Here is a 24,525-nt window from a genome sequence, read left to right as displayed (position 1 = left end):
GGCATGGAAAAAGGAAGAGCATGCGTTGGCCACACTTGTGCCCAGCTGAGCGACCAGCACAAGGGTCCGTAAAAGGGTGCAAAGCCTTCTAGCTGTCAGGGCCTTACAGCTTGCAGGTGATAGTGGCCGTGCCGTCCAGTTGTCATTATCAGTCGCTTCTTCTGATGGTACAAAATAGAGAAGCTCATGCATTTGTTTATTACAAGCATTAATTGTGCACCGACTTAATAGGTGCCAGCTCTGGGGACAGAAAGAGCCTGCCGGTTGCTTTCCACGGAGCAGTCGCTCTCCCAAAGAGGAGACGGGCAGTCTGGTAGATGACCAACAGTTCTACAGCAAAAGCTCAGCAGCAGCCTGTGCTGCTGGGGTGAGTGCTGACTGCCACAGCACGGGAGACAACTCCGCTTCATTTTGGCCATCTTTTCCACCATGGGCAGTGTCTCTGCTATCTCCTATTATCCTCTTAATCACAGTGCTCCTATTTCTACCATGTATAATTAACTTATTCCAGAGGTTTGCGCAGGAACAAATGGCTGCTGTATCTCAAGCCATCTCGCAGGAGCAACACAAGACTACTCTCCTTCTTCAAGCAGTCCTATCCCGAGTATAGATCCTTGCTCAGATCCTTGCCCCGTGTCTACACCCCATATCAGCAGGAAGTAGCCAGAAAAACTGGCGCCCCATCTCCTTATCTCTACTCAGAGTCAGGATTGATGGAACAAGGACATAAGCCTCAGCCATTCTAGCTCATTGCCCAAAGATAGATAAAATTGGAATTTATCCCTTGTTCCTGAATCCTAATTCAGTCTCACACCCTGCCGTTCCCACCTCACCCCCAAAACTTGGAAAACATATGGAGAAGCTCACCTCTGCCTATTGTCCCCCACCCTCACCCCAGCCCACCTAAGATACCAAAAAGCCCAACCCCTGGAGTCTGGGCCCTCTGCCATGTGTTTGGTCTGTGCGCATGCTGGTAGTTGGTCAACCTCTGTGAGTTTATGTTCTTTGAATACATTTGGTCTGGCTGCGAGTTCGTATTCTGTCTCCTCTCTGTTCTGCGCCTGTTTTATTATATTTGGTGCCCCGTGTGAGGAAAAGAGTGCAGATTGGTGCCTTCTCACACAGGGCACCAAATGGAAGCAAAAGGGCGTAGAATAGAGGAGACAGAATATGAATTCGCAGCCAGACCAAATTTATTCAAAGAAAATAAACTCGCAGAGGTAAACAACTTCCAGTATGTGCACAGACCAAACACATGGCAGAGGCCCAGACCCCAGCAGGCTGGGCCTTTTTATATTTCAGGTGGGCTAGGGGTGGTACTGGGGGGCAGTAGGTGGGGCGGGGGTGAGCTTCCCCCATACAGGTTCTTCAAGTTTGGCCCACCTGCTTCCAAACCTGGGGAAGAAGAAAGCAGGGGTGGGGAGGAGAACAACAGGGTGTGAGAGTGAACTGGTCTCTTGCAAGAAGGCAGGGATAACAAGAACCTTAGAGGGCCCAGGCTGATGTCCTTGTTCCATCAAGTGGTACCCAGAGATTTCCCAGAGGAAGTCTCCATTTGAGGCTCTTAGGGATGAGTAGGAGTTGACGGGCAAAGGTAAAGGGAGAGAGGATTCCGGGCTAGATGGTTACTCAGAGCCAGAGGGGTGTGGAAGAGCATGGTGAGACATTGGGGAAGCCCTGTGTCCTGGAACAGAGGAGCTATGTGCAGAAGGGGTGAAGGAGTTTGTGTTTTTCTCCTCTGGCGTGGGGACCTACTGCTAGAGGACCGCAGATCAGGTAGAGTGTGAAAGAAAAGCCGAATGAGCGACAGGGACTGTCAGGACTGGATACTCTCTTGAGAGCTTGTGGGTAGGGGTCTCTCTATGTCACAGCTGGGGGCAGCAAGTTCAAGTTCCATTAAATCCCATAGACATCTTGACCACATGGGACATGAAGCTACTGAAGCTGTGGAGGTGCCTTGAAGAAGCTTACAGTGTGTTACACAAGGTGTCCTGGTAGAGTCAGGTTGTGGGCAGCACCCAGGCACATGAGGAAGAGAAGAAGTTACGGGAGCAGCACAGAATGCAACTCTTCGTTACTTTCCCAGAGTCAAATTGTTGTTCTGTTCATGTACTGAGTGACTCACTTTTTTTTTTTTTTTTAAGATTTATTCTATTTATTTATTTAAAAGAGTTACAGAGAGAGAGAGAGGTCTTCCATCCACTGGTTCACTTCCCAGCTGGCTGCAACAGCCAGAGCTAAGCCAATCTAAAGCCAGGAACTTCTGGGTCTCCCACATGGATGCTAGGGCCCAAGGACTTGGGCCATCTTCCATTGCTTTCCCAGGCCATAGCAGAGAGCTGGATCAGAAAAGGAGCAGCCAGGACTCGAACCGGTGCCCATATGGGATGCCAGCACTGCAGGCAGTGGCTCTACTCACTATGCCACAGCACCAGCCCCAAGTGATTTGCTTTTAACTCACAGGGTCTGCTTTCACTTTGCTTAAGCTCTAGTGGTGTCTCCCAGGCATTAGTCTGTACTCCTCTCCCTGGCTTGCTGCTCTCCACTCGACCCATGCTTTGTGCACGGTTCAGGCACATTTCAAGTGGGGTTTTGTGCAAGTCACCACCTGAGCTGGACCTGGAAGGATTTTGACTGATGGTTTTACAGGGTGTTGCAACAGGGAACCTCAGATGTTCTTTTTCATGAGCGTGGGTTCAGCAAACTGGAAGCCAGTAAGATGGATTTAGGTGGTGGTGGTGGTGTTGTTGGTGGTGGTGTGTCATGTCATGAGAAATAAGCAGGGCCAGATGGTGGGACAACACTGAATGTCACTCTAAAGCATCTTTCAGAATGTTGGCAGTAGAGAGCCGTGAAGGTGCTGGAGCGGCAGAGTGCCTAACGCATTCTGTGTGTTTTCACTAGCTGGGTACAGAATGGTGCTGAAGCATGACTAACCCAGAGCCATGTGTTCTTCACACTGTATTAGGTAGGAAGAGGACTGGCTAGAGAGAGGCATAGCTAAAGTATTAAGGCTACTGAAACCATTTATCAGATAACTGAAAGGGTGACCATATGGTATATCTTTATTGCCTCATTGAGAACAAGCCACTAGAAAAACGGTATTCATGTTTACTTGTCTTTCAGAAATACAGCAAAAAGAAATTCTGTCCTAGGCAGAGGTGTTGTGTTCAGTATATAGCCGTGGACATTTTAACTTTCTTTTTAACCCTTGTAATTCAGTGCAAATGTGTAGTTTGTAAGCTGTCCTGTCAGAACACAGGACGCAGGCTGCCACTTGATAATGTTATCAGCTGCCGTTGACTGATAGAGACTCTGGGAGGAGATGGCTGTCTAGTCACCGCCAGGCAGGGATGTCAGATAGGAATTCTGGCTAACCAGTGGTGAACACAGTCTTCCTCTGCATTTTCTTTCATAAGGCTGTTCTTTGAAACCCCTGAGTGAAGACAGACCCAGGTATTCTCAGGGAATTGCTACTGGTCGCCCCACAAAGGCCACCAGACCCTTTGGTAAACCTTTAGATTGAGAACATGCAGTACCAGCCCCAGAATGGACTGCCTGGCTCTTTCTGGTGATTTTCCATGTTGGCGCTGGGTTTTGGTCAATGATTTATATTGGGAATCAGCTGAGACACTGGTATCTAGACTTCCTTGTTGGCAGCACTCTGGGACAGGTTCAGATGTTCTTTTTCACTAATCCTCCTTTCCCGCTAACCTTAGCTTTATGGCCCCATCCCTGGCTCTCTGTCCCTTTACTCCATCGGTATATCCTGAGGACCTGCTGAATTCTTGCCACCCAAGGTTCCGTGCCGGGCAAAGCCCAATCTGTGCTCTGTGTCCCCTTGGGACCTCCCGTCTGGTAGTAGTGGCAGGCCGGCACTCATCACGTAATCAGTGAGTTACATGGGATATGGTAGCTTTGTGCCAGGAAGTAGAGACATGGGGTACTGTAAGAGAACAGTGACAGTCCATCTGACCCTGTTCTCATTGGTCAGAGTTCTCCAAACAGATGTAAGCTACTGGAAGACAGAGCTGGCATTTCTGTGCCCCCACAGTTCTGGCAGGTTGCTTGCACTCCGTCAGTGCACAGTTGGGTCTGACTAGTGATAACCAGCCAGCTTAGTGGACCCGCATTCTTGCCGCTTATTGCTGGGGAAGGTTGCTTTGGCAGAAGGACAGGAGAAATGACTAAATATTAACTCCTCATGGGTTAGTTCATAAAGATTCTTTCCTGCCTCCTCCAGCCATGCTCATGGACAGTTTCCAGGTCTTTGGGTATATGGAGTCACTGAACATGGCTGTCCTTGGGAACTTTCCTAAGCTGGGGACTTATGGTTCCTACAGTTTTCTCTGCGCATTTGCTTGTTGGCTGTTGACTTTCATGCCTAACACACTTGGAAAATTTATTTTCTTTTCGTTGGAAAAGCAGAGAGATCATCCATCTGTTGGTTCACACACACACACACACACACACCGCCATTGCCTACCACCAATGGGGTTTGCCCAGGCCGAAGCCAGGAGCCCAAGAACTCCAACTGGATCTCCTATGTGGGTAGCAGAGACCCAACTACTTGAGCCATCACCTGCCATCTACCCTGGTGAACATTAGCAAGAAGCTGGAGTTGGATGCAGAGGTGGGCTTTCTGCTAAGGGATGCACATGTCCCTTGCAGCATCTTAACTGCTACACTAAACCTTCCCTCTGCCCCCACCCCTGTTTAAAAAAAAAATCCTAATAACATATTTTTTCCTTTAGCTGAATTCCAGCTGATAAAAATGAGCCCTTGGGTTCCAAGTTGTTTGCATACACTTTCTTGCAGCAGTGTCTTCTGAGAAAGTTCTCCATAAGCTGCCCTCAATGTGCTCTGTGATGCTTCTACTATTGGAGGACAGAGCCATGCAGGTCCCTGCATCCTGGGAGCCGTGCCCCATGGCTACGTCACTGTCTGGAAGGTCTCTGCTTCTCCCACTGGGTCATCTTTCTCTTCTCATTTTCATGTAGGTGATCCAGTATCAAAGTGGATTGTAAGAATGAAGGAGCCCATGGCCGGCGCTGTGGCTCACTAGGCTAATCCTCTGCCTGCGGCATCGGCACCCCGGGTTCTAGTCTTGGTTGGGGCGCCGGATTCTGTCCCAGTTGCTCCTCTTCTAGTCCAGGTCTCTGCTGTGGTCCGGGAAGGCAGTGGAGAATGGCCCAAGTGCTTGGGAGACAGGGAGGAAGCACCTGGCTCCTGGCTCCTGGCTTCAGATGGGCGCAGCGCACCGGCCGCAGCGCATTGGTTGTAGTGGCCATTTGGAGGGGTGAACCAACGGAAAGGAAGACTTTTCTCTCTGTCTCTCTCTCACTGTCTAACTCTGCCTGTCAAACAACAACAACAACAAAAGAATGAAGGAGCCCTGTTCCTCATGGGGCAGGACTCAGTCTGCAAGCAGTGGCAGAGAAGAGGTGCAGGTCATTGTCGAGGGGCTGTGGGCATTTAGGGGAAGGGGAGGAACCTTCCAGCTTGAAACTGGGGGACAAAACATTTGAAAGGTGGACTGAACCCAGACAGGCAGAGATGGACTAAAAATGTTACGTACCTTGAGGGTGATTGTCCTTAGCAGTATAGATCTTGGAAAGCTTAAGATGTCAAGAGGGGCCCTTCCAGCAGTCTAATAGTAGTGTTGGGGTGCACTAGGGTTTGTGGGGTTGATGGAGGGGTTTCTGCCCCTTTCTTTCTTGCAGCTGTGGTCTAGCAATCAAGAGAAGTTTGTTTGCTTTCTGATCCTTGTGCTTTTAGTGTAGAAAAGGTGGTGGTGGTGGGAATCCTGACTTACCCCTCCCAGTAGAGGGAGGCCCAACAGAAGCCTCTCAGAGCTCAGGGGCTAGAGCTCCTCCCCAGGCCTGCAAGGCTCTAACTTGCCTCAAGACTGGCTGCAGCCCTGGAAGAGGAGTATTGCATTTGTTGCTTCTGTCTTTGTGGCTCCCTGACTCTGTACAATTACAAAGTAGCTCTTTACACTGTTAGAGCTGAGTGTCTCTGGGCTACAATTTCTAGCCACAGACCCTGCATTTGCTGTGCCTCAAACATGACCACCGTGAGCCACATCCCATTACACACTCAGCCCACAACAACGTTAACCAGTCTTCTGTCTGGGTGAGAGGAGCCCAGTGCGAACTCGGTGCCTTCCTGCCGGGATCTCTCTCGGTATTGCCCCTGTCACAGGAAATTTTCCTGGCAATCCAAGATGCAAGAGAAGTGGATAGCGAGCTCACTTTCCACTGTTATTTGGAGAAAGTAAAAGTAAAATAAAATGAAGGTGAGATTGCAGTGCCTGGTGAGGTTCACAGTATAAAGTGGCAGGTCAGGCTGTGTTTGTCTTGGCTGCCGGTGGGAGAGGTGAAGGCAGCTGCAGCTGGCACCTCACACCTGCAGGCTGTGCTGGGCACGCCCAAGGGAAGTTCATGCCCAGAGAAGCTGTAGGATGAGGACACTTAGCGGTGAAGTGTGACAGGGCCACTCAGTTCTAGGAGCTATGAGAATACAGCTGATCTCGCAGGAAAAGATGCATGCATGCCGGTCACCTGAGACAGCTGGGTTCAGGAAGAAGCAGAGCAGCAGAGTAGCAGCGGAGGCGGCTTGAGGGGCAGCAGGTACTTTTTCCCCTAGGAGTCCAGTTTCCTGGTTTCCTGTGTAAACAAATACTGCTCCCTGTCTAAAGTGGCCTTTAGCCTACCGTCTCCGGTAGGGACTAATCAAAGCCAGTGTTGCAAACAGCCAGAAGAATCCACCAGCAGTGAAACCGAGAGAACCTAGCAGAGCTGGATTTAAATTCACTTAGGGGCGGGGCGGGGCGGGGCAGGGGTTGTGGGTGAGCAGGTGAGGTAGAAGCTGCCAGCTGCTGCTGCGGGGTTAGGATCTGAGAGATACATACCTGAGGCAGATGGCTGCTGGCTGGGGACTTTTCCATCACTAGTGACTTCCTTATTGCCCGGGATTTTTACTTAGGGGGCTTCCTTATTGCCAGGGGCCCACCCACGTGATCTCCACATCCACTCCCTCCATTCTGACTGTTGAAATCAGTGCCTGTACACTGAAGTATTTAGGGAGAAGTTTTATCGTGCCTCCAGTTGTTTTTTTTTAAAGCAACAACAACAAAATAAGATGATAGGTGGAAAAGAAGTTGATAGAGCAATGGTAGATAAAGTGAATGCAGACTGGGCATTCCTAATCCAAACATCTAAAAATCTGAAATGGTCTTAAGTACACATGACACCACAGGTGGAAAATTCCACACACAACCTCACGGTACTGGTTGTAGTCAAAAATGCAGATGAACTAAAAATATTATGTAAAAATCATTTTAGATTTTATCCATAAGGCATATATGGAACATAAATGAATTTCATGTTTGGATGTAGGCCCATCCCAGGGTCTCATTATGTGTGAGTATATGCAAATATTCCAAAATAAAAAAAAATCTGAGATCCAAGACACTTCTGCCCCAAGCATTTTTGGATAAGGGATGAGAGATGCCCAGTCTGTAAAAGAATCTTGGTAGAGAGGTATATATTGTTCACTGTAAAATCCTTTCTGTAGGAGACTTTTCTGTCTGAAATGTTTCATAATAGAACATGGGAGAAGATATAATCTTGTCATTGAGGGCCTGGCAGGAGTACCAGTAGTTTCGAGAAGGCTTTGTGGGTCTCTTGAAGTATTTGTGTGCCCTTAGCTCTGGGTGCAGCTGGAGCCTCTTTTGTGGCAGCAGTTGATGTATCGAGCTGATTCGCTGTCCCTGAAATTGGAGAGTGAGCTCCTGGTAGGCAGGCATGCTGTCTTTCTGCATTTTGACGCAATGGACAGGCAGGATCTGGGGCACAGTGGACATGGGATAAGTTTTAAGGGGGTAGCAATTAATTATAAAGTTAACCTTGTTGATTGTTATTTTTGTAATATAAGGTTTCTTGGATCAGGCAGTGTGTGTGTATGTGTGTGTGTGTGTGTGTGTGTGTGTTAGAAGAATTAGAGGGGGAAAAATGGCTAGCATTTCTAATACCCTGCGTGTTGATCCTGACTATGCTGTGCCAACAGGAGACATACTCCCAGTTACATCAGTGATGGTTGGTTTTGCTGAGCTTTTGGTCCTTGACTAGGGGATCCTGCAGCTCAGTTTCATGATTAATATCCAGGGCTGTGTACTGCATTTGGAGGGCATCTGTCAGGATAGGATCCTGTCTGGAGGATCAGACATCTATCAGGGCCGACACCAAGAATGCAGCCACAAACAACCTAATGGATATCTCCAACATATATGTGAGAATATTTCAAAAAGGATGTGACAGATAGAATTGAAAGATAAAGTTGATTTTGGCATAAAATAATTTTGTAACGCATGCAGAGTTTTTTCATAATATTCATTTTCCATAAACTTCTTGAAGACACCATATGTAATACAATGCAAGTGAACAAAAATGTTCCAGAATCATTTGGAATAGCATATGTGTTCCCTGATAATTAATTATATTTTATTTCTGGGAATATTTAGATTTAAGCATTAAAAATTTCAGTAGAATCAAAGCCACAGTGTTAACATTTTTATTTAAAAATCTATGATATTTGATATTGAAATAGTTATTTTAAATAATGTGGCCTATATTACAGGTTGGCCTGTATTTCCAAATTAAAGTGAACAGCAAACCAGTTTAGAGTTGATTTTCAGGATTATAGAAATGTTACAAGGCTTATAAGCAATATTAGAGCACTTAAGAAAATGCTAGTTTTCTAAGAATTATTTGGGGAAGGCTTTTAAGTTAAAACAGATAATTCTATATTTAAAAGAATTCAATAGTTACTGTTCATGATGTGAAACATGGAATGAAAAGAGCACAGGCTTTTGAGAGGCAGTCCTGTTGCTGTAGAATTGGGGACAGCTTTCAAAGGATTGGCGACTGCATGCAGCACTGAGCACAAGGCACTCAGCACCTGTTGTAGAAGCAGCAATTTTTACAAGTACTTGAGGGAAAACAGGAGCCGGCATTGTTAACTCCAGGGGTGGCATGTCCTTGGACTACAGGCTGTACAGTCAAATGTGGCTGTTCTGGATATTGATGTTGTTCATTAAACCAAATGCCCTAAGAAACTGCAAATCAGTTATATAGATGATGTGTCATGCCCATCAAGTTATCCAGTCCGACTTCACGGAAAATAGTAAATCTGGAGGCAAGAGAGAGTTTTGCCATGTGCACAAGGTTCAGATGAAATTGCGTATGCTGCACAGCCTGGGATTGACTTCATCCTGACCTCTCAGACAGCCCTGAGCAGGGTGCACAGGGAGGCCCCGAGCTGGAGGATGCTTGGCTGCTCTGTAGACGATGTCATTTAGGTCTGGCTTCTGGTAACGAGGCACTCCTGCCTGGGCTCTGCTGTCAGTGAGCCTTTGAGACAAATTGCAAAATCTGCACAAGCATCCGAGAGATGGACAAGTAGATCCAATGACACTACAGGGGATATTGGTAGTTCTCAGAAGTTTGAAAGAGAATGCTTAGAGAAGCAATCCTCAGAACTGAATTTAAAGGTCCTTTTCTTGTGCCCCTCAAGGGTACCATGTTCAGTCACAGACTCGGGATCCTTGGAGGCCCGGGCAGGCTGGAATGTAGGCTGCATTCAGCTGGATGAAATGAAATAGAAATAGATGTCAGGTGCTGTGTGTGGGTCTCAGGATCCCAGCTCTGCATGAAAAGGCTAGGATGGAGGGTAGGAGTTTACCTGAGGAGTAGCCCGTAAGGAACAAGACCGATGAATTCAGGTTCATGTAAGTTGACTTTTATTGTGGTCCTTAATCAGGCCTAATGCAACATTAGGCTGCGTTAACAGGGCCAGAGATATCCCGCTGTCATAGAATTGTTGCTGCAGTTCTGGATTCTAAGCACTAACAGGAGACTAGACAAAGGAGGATCACGGTATGGTCTGGGCGTGCTCCGAAGCTTGTCACAGGAAGCAGGAATAGGGGTAGTTCTGCTGTCTACAGCACAGGAGGACTCAAAAGCTGGCATCAGTATCTACAAGGCAGCCATGCCCAGTAGGAAGTAGCTTGTTGGGTTAAGAGGAACAAGAAGGATTTGGGGGTGAAAGTAAGAGAGCGCTACATAGGAGTTTTTTTTTTGTTTTGTTTTTTTTTTTTTTTTTTTTTTTGACAGGCAGAGTGGATAGTGAGTAGTGAGAGAGAGAGACAGAGAGAAAGGTCTTCCTTTTGCTGTTGGTTCACCCTCCAATGGACGCCGTGGCCGGCGCGCTGCAGCCAGTGTGCTGCGGCCGGCGCACCGCGCTGATCCGATGGCAGGAGCCAGGTACTTATCCTGGTCTCCCATGGGGTGCAGGGCCCAAGTACTTGGGCCATCCTCCACTGCACTCCCTGGCCACAGCAGAGAGCTGGACTGGAAGAGGGGCAACCGGGACAGAATCCGGCACCCCGACCGGGACTAGAACCCGGTGTGCCGGCGCCGCAGGCGGAGGATTAGCCTAGTGAGCCGCGGCGCCGGCCTACATAGGAGCTTTTGATCCTTAAGAATGTTTTAAGAGAGATTGTACTGCTTCCTCAATTCTGGAACCTCTGGCTTAGGCTTCTGCAGAGTTGGAGTTTTCAGGGGTGGGAATGGATGACCCAGGGGCACTTGTTAACCCCCAGATCCCAGGATCCCTTTGCCTTCTGGAGGTAACTTCATCCACCGGGTCCCTACCAGGGGCAGGCGGCAGTAGCATTCTAGGCAGTGATAAGATCTGCCCAGGCTGGGACGTGTGGTCACTCTCTTGGAACCTGGGGCTAGTTTTTTTCTTTATTGATGCTTTCTCTTTGCCCAGCAGGGGATGTATGTGCTGGGGAGAGTTTGAGAACAAGATAAACATGTTGGGAAGTGAGGCAGTAAGCACAGATTGTTCAGCTCACCCTCCAGTTGGGAGTAGTTACAGTTGGGGCACGTCCTAGGAGGAGGAGAGCAAGGAAACCAGACTTGGTTGGATGGCTTGAGAAGGCTTCCCTGAGGAAGTGACTTGGAAGCATCGCCTTGAAGACGCAAGTGAGGTCTAGCTTGCCAGTCTCAGGGTGACCAGGCACATGAAAGAATGCCTTAGTAGACTTTGGATTTGTTCTTGACCAAAAGGAGGCCTTCTTAGGATGCAGCTGATGTGAAGCCAGCCAGAGGCAGTGGTTTCCATTTACTCTATCAAGGAGCATGGAAGAACCATGTCCAGGTCCTGGTGTCACAGTTCTAAGTGTGACGCACTCAGAGGGTACATGTCTTGTCTGAGTGGGTTTTTATTTCAGTGTGGTGTCTTAGTAATGCACTTTCCTGCTTAGATTGCAGGGGTGCATTTTCCTATTATATTTTATTTCTTTGAAAGCAGATGTCTGTTTGAGACTTCTCAGTCTCCTGCTAGGGTAGGGATGGGAAGTTTGTCTAAACTTTTGGACTGCTGCTTTCCCTAAATTGTTATACAGCTTAGAGGGTATTGAGCCATAGGATCTATGGTTTAGTCACTTTAAGGGGTAATCTGCTTTCATACTATTAGCTACAGTGACTTTAACTGGAGAAGGGGAGGAAAATGAATACAAAAAAATAAAAGACTAGAACCAAATTGGGTTTGTTTAGTCTCAGACTAATCCTTCTTTGCATTTGTTTCCTATACCAATGACCTGTGACCACCTCAGTGCAAGCATGCAAACAAACAAAAAGGCACATTTTCCCCTCAATCCTCAATCCCAGGTCTAAGTTCAGAATTAAATTCCTTTCATCTTAATTTTCCATAGTAAATTATTTTTGTAAACAGTTTACTGGGTTTTTTAAAGCATTAATAAATTCCTAGCTGTGATTCAGAAATTCTTGATTTTTCTTCCCAGCTTTCAAGAGCCTCTTTAAAAAAAAAAAAAACCCACTTTATTGTAAATTCTTCTTTCTTTCAGGTAGGAATGAATTGATAGCCAGATACATCAAACTCAGGACAGGGAAGACGAGGACCAGAAAACAGGTACAGTAACCCCACCTGGAAACTGTGCATGTCAGCGAATGGCCCAAGGAGGCATTTTGGCTGCAGTGGCTGGCTATGCTTTGGCTCCTAGGAGCCCCCAGATGAGTTCCCTGAAAGGACGTCAGAGTTGTAGGTGTTTTAAATTGGCTCAGTTTTCACTGTTCATCATTTCAGTGACCCTCAATTATGTGGTCTCTTGAATTCTTCTGATACTCATGGGAAAGTCTGACTGCTGGGGACAGTGTAGGAACTGTTCCCGTACTGGATTTCAGAGCTTATGTTGCTTTCCCAAAATGTGCATCTGCAGACATCGCCAAAACTGCAGGTGCAGATTCATTTGTAAGTCATGAAATTTTGAGATTTTGTGTGTCGTAAAATCCTGAATGATTATATGTTAGTCATCATGGCAATGAAAAAGGCACGCGAGCGGCCTTGAGTGTCGGCCGGACTGTCACACTTTATGATGTGCGTCCAGGGAACTGTTGCTTCTTAAGCGATGGCTTTTTGTCAGTAGCTGCTGTGACTGCAAAGAAGTTGCAAGGTGACTGCCTCTGTGCCCAGCACATTCTGTGGTTCTGCTCCGCCCCTTGCCAGGGCTCTGCCTCCCCCACCCCTGTTCTTTCCTGTGTAAAACCAGCCCAAGTTGCTGATGTGACCCAGTTCCGAACTGGGATGGATGCAGAATTATTAGTAAGTGCTTAACTAAAAACAGAAAAAGAAAACAAACCGCAACACCTCTTGGGCGAATTGTAACAGAAAAGAAGTTCTTTGCACCTGTGCCAAACAATATGGCACAGACTTTAAGAACTGTAATCAAACCAAAAGGCACGTAAACCGTGAGCTCCCCAAGAACCAGCTGCAGAGTTCGGTTCTCTTCCCAGCCAAGAGCTGGTTTCGGGAGCTTTGGTAAGGAGAGCCTTTTCCCCAGGAATGTTCCCTGAGCGGGGAGCCGGTTGCTGAGTCAGCACAGAGGGACATGGCCTCCTGCCAGCGGGCTGCAGAGCAGGGCATTGTCTGGGGGAGAGGCTGTGGACCTCTTGGAGTCCAGAGAATCGCTTAGGGGTGGAAACCAGGAGCAGCAGGAGCCAGATGGAGGGGTGAAGAGGACCTTGGAGTTCTTGCTTCTCCGTACTTCAAATACACAAAAGCGAACTGGGGGAAAAAGGATTGAATAATGGAACCTCCGAGACAAAGTTAAAGATGAGAGTATCTCCTGTTATCTTACGCCCGTTTCTAGAGTTTGGAGTGAGGTAGTCGGCACACAGTCTGCGTCCCTGAGCTTGAAAATGGAAAGAGTGGGACAGATCTGGTCCCCCCTGCAGACCTGGACCAGAAGCCAGTCTCGGAGCTCTGGCCATTTGTGCTGGGACCCCTTCACTGGGGACCTCCTAAATTTAACCAGGTCTTGCTGAAAGAGATGCAGATTGGTTTGCCAGTGTGGAATCGGTGCTTTTCAGAAGCCAGGCTTGGCCACTTTTCCACACCCCCGCATCCTGGGGATGTTTTTAGGCAGCAGTTGGTGATACCTCTCCAATGTGAATTTGTTGTTCAGCAAATCCATGTGGTTTTCAACCCAGATTTTTAACAGGATGGCTGGCTGGCTGTATTCACACATTTCGCTTTGTAATAATATGCAAATCCACTTGGCGCCCAGTCAATACCCAAAAGAGTAGAAGGATTAAAGATATTTATAAGGGGAAAAAAAAAAAAAAAAAAAAAAAAGCTCTGCTAACTGGGTCTTTCCATTTCTCTCTCAGATCTAATTTACATGTCAGTATTATTTTAACATTTGCTACAGAATCCAGAACTCTTAATGAGATCAGAATACAGCCCGCAGCTCAGCTTTTTGATTCTACAGAATGTGTTAATTTATGGAGAAGTCTCCTCTAAATTGAGAAAAAGGGATTTTCCCTCCTGATACTGAGAAGCTGTAAATATTTTCCTTTACCTCTACCCCCACCTTATGAATCTTAGGAAGAACACAGCCCTCCTCTCCCCTTCTCGCCACTCCCAGGATGCGTTTTCCCCACTGCCCGTGATTTCTCCCCGGTGGGAAAACTTAGGACCCAAACTTCCTTCCTGAATGGAGTCACTGCAGTGATGACCCAGTCTGCAAAGCTTAGAGCAGCGCTGGGGGCTTGGTGTCTGGCTGGGACTGTGTATTCCTAACGGCAGAGCTTTTGTTGAGATGCAAATAACCCCCCCTCCCCACCCCAAACCCTCCCCAGGAATAGAGATTTTATATTTGATTTCCTTTTTTTGTTTTGTTTTGTTTTGTTCTGTTTCCCCTCATAAACCCGAACAATGTAGGTGTCTAGTCATATACAGGTCTTAGCAAGAAAGAAAGTTCGAGAAATTCAAGCCGCCATTAAGGTACGTCTGGCTTGCCCAGTTGCAGGGGGCTTTTCATCTCCATGGTTACAGGCTTTTCCTTTGTTTTCCTCCCTTCCCCTACCCTGCAGGTGTCTAGTCACATTCAGGTTCTTGCCCGAAGGAAATCTCGTGATTTTCATTCCAAGCTAAAGGTATGCGCTTTCCTGCTTTTTGGCTTGTGGTTGCCATGCACCTCACTTCCTGTTTTCCATGGTGACTGGTGAATGCCTGGTGCTGGGATCCTGGTAACCTAGTTTCCTCGCATGTGAGAGCTGTTTACATTTCTTTGTGTCTAATCTCTCTGTTTCTGTACTAGCCTCACATTAAACTCAGTGTGTGTGCCTGTGTGTGTGTGTGAGCGTGTGTGTGTTTCTAATAACAACGCAAATGCAGCAGAGAGCTGGTCTTGATAACTTTTCAGCACAGAAACATGATTTTTTTCTTTTTAACATTCGAATGTCCACCAACCAGCCCTGGGGCTCAGAAAGCTTTACAATTAAAAGATAAATATATAAAAATCCAGAGACACAAAGTTGATGTAGGAATTATAAAAAATGAATCATGTTCAAAGTAATCATGACATTACTTTCAAAAATATTTAGAAATTATTTTAATTTGTGCTTTTTATGTATTTTCAAGAACACTTAGAAAAAATATGCATCTTTTTCATGTATGTCTCTTCCAACACAGAGAGGATTTTTGGCCAGATTTCTTCCACATTGCTTAATACTGCTTATTAAGTGAATGGCTCTTTTATTAAAGGGAAGATTTGAGGCGTGGCCTTTAAAAAATGAAAAAGATGGATCTTAGAGATGGAAGGCTCTTGATCAAATCCATATTTGCAATTCTGCTTATACTTGAATTTACTTCAGATTTTTTTTTTACAGGAGCCTCCATTTTCCACTCTCTTAAAGCATATTTCTTAGTGAAAATGAAGGCATTGATCATTTAAAAAACACCAGGTCTGCCTACTTTTTCTCTTTCTAAAATTGGCAGTAAAACATACATGACTTTGGTTTTCCTGTAATGCCCTGTTTGAGAAACGCTAAGTGACTATATAGTTTAGTGAAGGAACCTTAGTTTATAATAAAAATGAATTTGTAGACCACATTATCGCCTTTCCCATGTGCCTTTGTTTTGTTCTGTCCATACATTAATTAAATTGGAGTTTTTGTTCTAAACCAACATCAGTGTCATCTCACTGCCCTGGAGAACACTGGGACCCTTCCCAAAGTCCTTGAGCTTTTTTGATGCAAACAAGGCAGGCTGTGGAATAGGACCAGTGACTAGGAAGGAGCACGTGGTGTGCCCTCTGCAGTGGGTAGCATGCTGGCTCGCTGGCTCGCACGTCTGGCTGATGGTGGCTGGCTTGTAGCTGCGCTGGCTGAGCAGTGGAAGACTAAGATCACTTCATAGATGCTGCTTTTTAACCACAGGTGCAGTACTCTTCTATGTGGATGTAACTACCCCAGTGTTTGCTCAAGTTCTGACTCTGTTTCTAGTTTCTCTGAGCTAATGAATTAATGTGTACAAAGAAGTTTATAGATACCAATTTTGTGTTTCCATCTGTGATGTTATCAGTTACCCTATTTCTGCACTGTGTGGTTCCTCTCGACTCACCTGGGCACGAAGGCCTAGGCTGAAAACCCTGTAAGTGATGAGTGAAGCTGTTCAGAAGGGACCTTGTTGGGTCTTTTTCTCACTTGATGATTTTAAGACTTCTTCCCACTGGAACACTTTGCCACTGCTTTAAAGTATATATGTATATACATGTGTGCAAACACAGAGTTGTGTTTGTGTCTGTTCTTTAAAAAAAAAAGTCAAAAAAGAAGACTTTCCCCCCACTTTCAGCATTGGCCTACCCTCATATGGACCAGGCATGAGGAGAAGGTGGATGCAGAGGCATTTGGATAGCAACTGGCTGTCCTGTTTAAGCTCCAAGAACCACCTCCGTGTTCCCGTCGCTCCTCGCCTTTGCCCCTTCCGCAGTGTTCTTGGAGAAACGGAGTCCTTTGTTTACCATCAGCTGCCACCAGTTGAGTGCTGCGGGCACGGCGCTCATGGTAGTGGGCAGTAACCGCCAGCCCCCTTTCACAGAGCTGGTGCTCTAAATGGGGAAGTGTTAGCAGAGCCTCAGCAGAACGTGCCGGGAATCCCAGGGACACACTTCCTGGAGGAGGTCCTGAGCTCGCGAATTGCAAGGCAGAGTAATTGGAATGCACAGCTTCTCACACGTTCTTTCCTTGAAACTCATTATGAAGTGAGTTACATTATTCTGGTTTTGAGCTACACCATGGAGGAAGCTGGGGCTCACAGAGTGTATAATTGACCGGAAAGAAGTCGCCAGGCCTGGGAAAGGACGAAGCCAGGACTGGCACACATCTTTCTGAGCCCTCAACTGCTGCCTTTCAGACAGGATATCATGCAGGAGACAGGGACAGTATTTTTGAGCAGAAGGCTGCTTAGTCACGTGCCGTGCAAGACGTGTCCCTAGCCTGTTGCCTGTCGTGTTCCTTGGAATTGGACACACGGCCCTTGCTGCCAACCTTTCACCTAGCGTCCACATGTACCACTGAGTGCTTGGGCGCAATGTGGAGTTCATTTGGGATTGGCATAGGGGGTGACATGGGCCTGGCTGCAGAGCCGCTGTGTCAGCTCTCGGAGGGCACCAGGACAGTCAGGGAGAATGAGGCTGGCTGCCCCTGCTTGCCAGAGACGCTGCCTTTACGCCTCCCTTGGAGGCTGCGTCCTGAGGACACAGTCCTCAAGCTTCCCAATCAGCCACTCCCAGGCTACAGGAGGAGAGGTGCCTGTCACTGCCCCTTCCACATGCTCTTACTCAGACCTGGAGTCCAGTGAATGGCACAGTGGGGAGGAGGCAGAGCTGAGCGTGCTCACTGAGCTGCTTGTGGGGTCAGCTGATAGCCACAACCTTCATGGCCTCCCACGGTAACTACTGAGATCAACTCCCTCCAGCAAGTTGAAGTCATCTTGAAATGCAACAGCGATAGCTCCTGGGTGGGTGGTGGAGGTGGCAGGAAATAGCCAGGCTTACCTGAAAAGATGGAGCAGTGGCTGTGGATGGAGAATTCTGGGTATTTGCTGGCTCTGCCCCTGCGACACGGGTCACCGGTTCTGCACAGACTCTGAAGCCGAGGGCATGCACCAAGGACTCTGTGCTCCTCCTGTGAAGGCTGATGCTGGCCTCGCAACTCCTGCCTTCGTGGAGTTTGACGAAGTGCCCACACTGGGCTCCTGCCAGGCGTGGCTTCCTTGTGAGCTCTGTTGCTTCTACATCCCTCCTCACTTCCTGGGGGAAGGCGTGGCCGAATTTCTTAAGCTAGTGATTTTCCAGCCTTTTTTTTTTTAAGCAGCAAAATTCTTATTTCAGATTGAAATCTTACCCAAACCTTCAATATTTAAGAGTTTAATACTTTTCTTGTTGAAGCTTACTGTCTTGCATCCTTCGCATCGGCCTACTTGGTACTCAGTGGATAATATTGGAAAAACCATGCCGCTGTTAGGTGGAAGGAGAAGGAGGCTGTCACACTGGGCCCCTCTCAGACCGTCCCTCCCAGCCTTTGCGAGACAGCTTGTGGGTCCCACTTGGAGCTCCTGTTTTCAGTTCCGTAGCCTTCTGTACTGTGTCCCTGTGGGGATGGCAGGCCCAGGGAGACCGTGCTTCTTCCCATGCCCTAGTCACAGGTGCATCCTTCTGGCAGCAAAATCTTAGAGAATCTGGTAGAATAAATTGCACCGCTGATGGCAGTGCTTCTGTCTCTACGGGCCAGAGAACCCCAGAATGTGTGGACCTTAATCATTGTAGTACAGAAAGCATTATTCTAGTCAAAAATGTAAGATTTCCTCATGGATTTAAACTTTAAAAGCTCAGAAAGTGGGCCGGCGCCGCGGCTCACTAGGCTAATCCTCTGCCTAGCGGCGCCAGCACACCGGGTTCTAGTCCCGGTTGGGGCGCCGGATTCTGTCCTGGTTGCCCCTCTTCCAGGCTAGCTCTCTGCTGTGGCCCGGGAGTGCAGTGGAGGATGGCCCAGGTGCTTGGGCCCTGCACCCCATGGGAGACCAGGAAAAGCACCTGGCTCCTGGCTCCTGCCATCAGATCAGCGCAGTGCGCCGGCCGCAGCGCGCTGGCCGCGGCGGCCATTGGAGGGTGAACCAATGGCAAAGGAAGACCTTTCTCTCTGTCTCTCTCACTGTCCACTCTGCCTGTCAAAAAAAAAAAAAAGCTCAGAAAGTGTCCACTGTCCCTTCATTCAGTCCAGTGACATTTCATGGGGAGCCTAGTGTGTTCTGGACCTTCTGTTGATGCTAGACCCATGCTCCAAGGATTGAATAAAACAGATTCCTTGCTGAGGATATTTTTCCTGTAGATCATCCGCAGCTAGGGGGCGCTGCAGTAGAAATTAAGCAGGGTTGTGCAAAGGTAGCCCAGGGAAAGGAATAATGAATTTTGAGAGCAGGAAATTGAGGAAAGCTTCCTGGAGGAAGCACCTTAGAACTGAGCATACCAGGGGTAGGTATTTTTCTGTCAAGGGCCATTGGAATATTTATAATATCATTTGCGGGTCTTACAAAATTATCAACTTAACAATTAGCCTGCTGTAGATTTATTGAATTTCAAGTCCCGCCTGCGGTTGCCTTGGCAGAGCCAGACCAAATGATTCTTTAGGCCTTGTATGGCCTGTGGCCAGATGTTCCCCACCCCTCTTAAGAGGAAGGCAGGGAGTTTTGGTAGAGGTGGGAGGTATTTGGGGAGCCCTGAGTGACACAGATAGCTGGAGGTGTGTACTGGAGGTGACTCGAGGGGCCTACTGGGGAGTCCCAGGACATCCTACAGATGAAGGAGGCTGTTCTGTGGGCCTGGCCGAGGGCATGGGGGTCACTCACATTCATACGTGACAAAGATCTCTCCAGTTTTTGAACAGTGTTTAGTAAAAGAGAGGGCAGTCTCTGTTGCTCTGCCTTTCAAATAAACAAATAAATCTTGAAAGAAAGAGGGAGAAAAGGAAGGATGGAGGGAGTGGTGGAAGGAAGGGAGGGAGGAAAGAAAGGGGCCAAGCTGTGGGCAGGGAGACCCGTCCCTGTGCTGTCATAAGCGTGAGTCAGAGGGCCGAACCCTGGCCCGGGAGCCAGCCCTCCACTGCAGCGCTGCTCTCCGAGACACTCAGCAGTGCTCACTGTCCTGCTGCAGCCCACTCTGACTGCACTGTGCTCTTCTCCACTGTTTTTAAAAAGTAAATCACGTTTACAAGTTTTGTCCTTACTAAGTCTGAAAAATGGATACCAAAGCTTTAAGAAGATTTTTCAATAGCAGCATTTAAAATCATTTAGTATTTAGAAGTTAGCTTATTAAAGCCTGGGATCTTTTAAAGTAATGATGATTAACTAAGAGTATGCATCCATCCAAATTAACTATAAAGTTTTTATTGTTGCTAAGTTGTAAATACATAAAAGTTAGTACAGAGGATGACATTAAACATGCATGTTTATACTATCCAGAAATGATCATTGTTATTAAGACATTCTTTCAAGTTCTTTAAAACATTGAATGGCAAAATATTATTTGATACTTTGCCTCATTTTCTGTACCCATCCTCCTTCCCCACGCAGAGTCAATCCCCTCTCCCTCCCCACCCACACAGTGTCTTTTTGCCACTTGTTTCTCTGAGAGAATGAAATCCCATGGAAGCTCTTTGTTCTTTTTCCCTACCCTAAAATTACAGATATTTACTCTTTGTCTTCCATGAATTTGTGCCATAGCCGTTGGCACCAATGTGAAACATTCCCTCTGCCTGACCTTGGGTAGAGACCACGACCATAATGGAGAGATGCAACAGGCAGGAAGATGTAGGAGATGGCTGAAGTAGCGGTAGAGGGATGTGAGGCAACAGTGAATCAGGAGGCCTGTCGACGGCAGTTACAATTCAAGAGACTGGTGAGATGGCTAAGGAAGTAACAGGCATTTGTGGCCAGATCACCAGATTTTCAGAAATCAAACAGACAGGGTTTTATTTTGCCTTCTTGGCTAAAGTATCTAAGAGCAAGGCAAGAGTACTAATTGCTCAACTATCAGAGAGCTTAGTGTTAAGGGGGTCATTCCTTTGTAATGGGAGTACTCTGTGTGTGACCCCTGCCCAGACCAAAATCCTTTTGACCCACTGCTGTTGGATGGCAGGTGGATTTTAAGTGACCCACAGTTTTGTAGCTGGGTCTGCTTCTGGTTCTTTTATTTTTTTGACAGGTAGAGTTATAGACAGTGAGAGAGAGAGAGAGAGATGGAGAGAAAGGTCTTCCTTCTGTTGGTTCACTCCCCAAATGGCTGCCACTGCTGGCATTGTGCCAATCCGAAGCCAGGAGCCAGGTGCTTCTTCTTGGTCTCCCATGTGGGTGCAGGGGCCCAAGCACTTGGGCCATCCTCCACTGCCTTTCTGGGCCATAGCAGAGAGCTGGACTGGAAGAAGAGCAACCGGGACTAGAACCCCATGCCCATATGGGATGCTGGTGCTGCAGGCGGAGGATTAACCAAGTGAGCCACGGCACTGGCCCCTGCTTCTGGTTCTAAAGTAGAACGTGAATCTGCTGTTGCAGGGTGTAGGTGACACACAGGACTCTGCGATATGCATGTAGAGATTCTAGAGATGACAAGCTGAGAGCTCTCTTGGGCTTGTGTCTATGGCAGGGTCCCCAGCACCAGTTTCATGTACTGTCTTCCATCTCCCCTTTCTCGTAGTTTAGCCTCTTGCAAGTGTCTCTGCTTGAATAATGAGTGGAAGCAACCTAGTCTTAAGGACTATCTTGCAACTTAGAAATGATTTCACTCACCATTAACTCATCAAAAAGTCATTAACTATTTTTTTTAAGCTCCAGGGATTTACTTTCCCAGCATGCAGGAAGAATGCAGACAAATTCCCCACTTACTGCTTAACGAAGCAGAGTTTTTTTGTAGAATTTCCTGCTCTGAGCCTCCTTCTCCATATGTTCAGTTGTCCTGAGACGTTGTACAGACCCTGCCCTGAAGCTGCCCGTTCCCACTAACATCCCACGACCACCACACAGTGGGCCATCTTCAACTTCATGAGAAGATGGGCCAGACCAGTTCTGGTTCATGTCTGAGTATGTTTGGGTGAGTTCAGGACTTGGAGCTCTTTAAGGAAGTGAGGAAATCCCCACTCCACCCTGAGCCTGGCAGGAGTGCACCTTAGGCAGCAGACACGCTCATGTTGAGCTGTGCATGTCTGTTGTGGGGAAGCCTGCACTCGCTGACAGTGCGTCGTCCTAGGGAGCGGAGAAAGACCAGAGCCTCTCTGATTATGTCCGGTCGCCGTGGACTGATTTCCCAGCTCCGTGGGCTCCCCAGGACTGTTTTCTTCATTCTTGCCCCATGGCCTTTGTGATTTGATTTCTGAATGGCCGTTCTGTCCAGTCTGCCATTATTTCCAAAAGAGCTGAAATTGTTGATTTAATTCTCTTGAGTTCAAGAACTTCAGTGGGGCATTGCTAATGTCCACATTGCTCAATCCTGTTTGTGTCACCAGTGTCCACAGGGAAGAAGACATACATGGCTTCCCTTCCCCCTGGGGTGCTCCCTGTGGTCCCTGCACCACTCTGCTTCCTCCAGAGTTGGCTCTCAGGAGCACACAGGCAGAGGGAGCGCAGACAACAGCTTCCTGTGTCTGGGTCAACACCAAGACATTTGGATTTGGGAGGTGATACACAGCCTTGCTGGCATTTCCCAGTCTTGGCAAAGTTCTTTTGCATCCACAAAATGGATCCTTTCTCCTCAAGGATGTTTTCAGTGCCTTGCTTTTGATTTAATTGAATTGAAACTAAGATTGAAGACAGTTCATGTCTCTGGCTTGGGTGGGATGGAATCACCAGCGGTGTGGTGATGTAGAACTTACAGCATGTGTCAGAGCATTGAATACCTTTACCTTCCATGTGCACTGAGCCAGAGCTGCATTTTCTTTTTAAGAGCAGCAGCAGTCGCCTCCTGCATGTCGTTAATCGGCCTCTGGTGTAGATAATGCCCTGGAATCATCTCCATCCCAGAGATTAGGTAGTGAAGACCTGGGCTCCTAACCATTTTACATGAGCAGGATGAACCTGGGCAATTGGTTGGTCACATGGGCCCCATAGACCCCCAAGTTTCATCAAATGGCGAGGCTGCAGGCACTGTGCCACGTGCTTGAAGCAGTCATGAATGTGGGTGCTATTATCCCCGCCTTACGAAAGAGGAGGCAGAGGCTTGTGCTGGCTCTGTGACGTGCCAAGGGTCACAAGTCTGAATTTAATCCTAGGGCTGTCCGGTGCCAAAGCCCAAGCTCTTTGCACCCAGACAACTGGACAAGATGAGGGTGCATTTTCCTGACCCGAGATGCTTTGTGTCATCCCCCTCCACTGAGCCCTGCCATGTCCTGTGGGGCTGGAGGAAACAGAGGAGCTTCCCAGGAGCTGGTTGCCAGCTTGGGGTCCTGTGGCCTCTCAGGAGTTCTGCCTTCTACCCCCTTGCTGTCTGCTCTTGGAGAAAAGTACCTTCTCCCAAACACCCGGTCTGGCCCGGGGCTGTGCTGAACCCCAGGTCTGCTGGGGGAGTCATAGGCACCACTGCCACTCTCTGCATCTCTAGGCCTTTAAGGATGCTAAGCCCCACATCAGAAGGGAAGGAAACGCCATTGACAATTACCAAATACTAAATATAGCTCAGTACATTTAGAAATGAACAATGGAAAAAGCCTTGAAATTTTTTTCTTTGATGTGAATGAAGGCTTTGGCATTTGGAAATACAATAAGATGAATTAATTGCTACTCATTAAGCGGCAAATCAGGAGAAGTATGAATGTGCCTTCTCTCCTCCACATTAGCTGTGGCCTGACTGAAATAGCCCCCTTTTGTATTTACTCCTGCCTTCTCTAATAATAAGCAAATTAGAGATCATGGCTAGAAGAAATTCAAGTGCCTTCCATCCTTTGCAGAACCATCGTATAGTTTTGTGATGTTTATCTGCCCAAGGGCTACGGCTAATAATTGCAGAGGTCATGTGAATCCACATAGTGCAAGATTAGAAACAACATCTGTGAAATTACTTCTTAGGAAAGTATTCTGCATTTGGCCTTTCTCTGAAAAAGTGATCTTGCAAACAAATTGCTGCCTTTCCTCCCTTGTACTATGTTTTTTTATTGCTGGGAAAAGTTTATTTGGAGGAAAACATTTAATAACTATCTAGTCTTTTTTAAATACCATGGTCTTTTATAAAGATTTATTTTTATTTATTTGAAAGGTAGAGTTAGAGAAGGAGAGGTAAGAGAGATCTTTCAACCGCTGGTTTACTCCCAGATGGCCACAAGGGCTGGGGCTATACCAGGCTGAAGCCAGGAGCCCCAAGATTCTTCTGGGTCTCCCATAGAGGTGCAGGGGCCCAAGAACTTGGCCCATCTTCTGCTGTTTTCCCAGGCACGGTAGCAGGGAGCTGGATCAGAAATGGAGGAACTGGGCCTCAAACTGGCGCCCATATAGGATGCCAGCTTTTTACATGGTGGCTTAACCCATTACACCACAACGCTGCTCTCCATGGTCTTTTTCTTAACCTGTTTTTTCTGATGTATTGGTGAACTTCCGTATGAGTAAGTTATATCTGTAATTTCTGAAATGGCCTGTGAATCAACTGTTTAGAATATGTTGATTTAGTATACTTCAGCTGTAATATATTGCATATGCAAGCATGTGACCTTTAAAATTTGCTTATGGTTAATGCCTTAGAGTATATGAGCTGATTGATTTTTCAGACTAACCAAAGGTGGGGAGGAGAGGGGAGAGAGGGAGACAAGCCTCCCCTGATATCCAGGGAGGGATCCGTGAGGTGTCCCGGAGTTTTAAGGGCACACCCTTCCAGCCCCATGCTTTTGGGCTACTGCCTGTCATGAGTGTTACATGTCAGCACTTCCCAAGCATTGTGTCTGTTTCAGCCATAAGAAGGGGACAGTTAGCAGACCAGAGAGCTGTGGCCGCTGCCTGGCTCTGCTTCAGGAAATACGAAAATCTGTTGACTTAGTAATAGCAGCAATGTAAAAGGCCTCTGGTTGGCAAGGTTGTACCTGACACAGCCTGGTCTGTGTGTGGTGGAGCCGTGAGGCCACT

General features: G+C 47.4%; 1 protein-coding gene across 20 annotated transcripts in view; it reads left to right on the top strand.

The window, feature by feature from the left end:
* TEAD1 (TEA domain transcription factor 1) overlaps nucleotides 1-24,525 on the top strand; it is a 281,048-nt gene that overhangs the window by 195,447 nt on the left and 61,076 nt on the right. For 10 of the 20 annotated variants that reach the window (XM_051851597.2, XM_017345459.3, XM_070073216.1 and 7 more), the window contains exons 3-5: nucleotides 11,936-12,000; nucleotides 14,311-14,373; nucleotides 14,463-14,525. In XM_051851597.2, coding sequence (XP_051707557.1) covers nucleotides 11,936-12,000; nucleotides 14,311-14,373; nucleotides 14,463-14,525 — 191 coding nt within the window. The remainder of the gene's footprint in view (nucleotides 1-11,935; nucleotides 12,001-14,310; nucleotides 14,374-14,462; nucleotides 14,526-24,525) is intronic. The other 10 variants (XM_070073221.1, XM_051851545.2, XM_051851536.2 and 7 more) reach the window with 3 other exon arrangements.

Source organism: Oryctolagus cuniculus, chromosome 1 (genome assembly GCF_964237555.1).
Source record: "Oryctolagus cuniculus chromosome 1, mOryCun1.1, whole genome shotgun sequence".
Classification (NCBI taxonomy): Eukaryota; Metazoa; Chordata; class Mammalia; order Lagomorpha; family Leporidae; genus Oryctolagus; species Oryctolagus cuniculus.
Note: the sequence above shows the minus strand (reverse complement) of the source record. Positions and strands in the feature narration are given on the sequence as shown.